This window comes from Myotis brandtii, unplaced genomic scaffold, assembly GCF_000412655.1.
Source record: "Myotis brandtii unplaced genomic scaffold, ASM41265v1 scaffold1956, whole genome shotgun sequence".
NCBI classification, from domain to species: Eukaryota; Metazoa; Chordata; class Mammalia; order Chiroptera; family Vespertilionidae; genus Myotis; species Myotis brandtii.
In genome coordinates, this window is record NW_005357294.1 from 228201 (window position 1) to 228475 (window position 275).

Genomic DNA, 275 nt, shown 5'->3' on the forward strand with positions numbered 1-275 from the left:
TCAGAGGCGTCCAGCCAGTACTTGTGCAGCTTCACGATGTTGGGGTGGTCCACCAGCACCAGCTGCTCAAACATGGTCTGGATCTTCTCCTGGGGGCGTGGGGGTGCGGTCACGAGGTGGCCACAAGCGGTGGGGTGCGGGGGACGCCACAGGCCTCACCTCGTGGGCAGAGAAGGCCTTCCTGTCGCTGAAGCGCAGCTCGTTCCACACCACCTCCACGCCCTCCTCCGTGTCCATGGCCAGGAAGGTGCTCTGCACGCCCGGCATGTTGCCCT

General features: G+C 65.1%; 1 protein-coding gene across 1 annotated transcript in view; it reads right to left on the minus strand.

Annotated features, from left to right (window-relative positions):
- NRBP2 (nuclear receptor binding protein 2) overlaps nt 1-275 on the minus strand; it is a 25641-nt gene that overhangs the window by 23628 nt on the left and 1738 nt on the right. The window contains exons 2-3 of the mRNA XM_014538689.1: nt 160-273; nt 9-89 (exon numbers count right to left, since the gene is read on the minus strand). Coding sequence (XP_014394175.1) covers nt 9-89; nt 160-273 — 195 coding nt within the window. The remainder of the gene's footprint in view (nt 1-8; nt 90-159; nt 274-275) is intronic.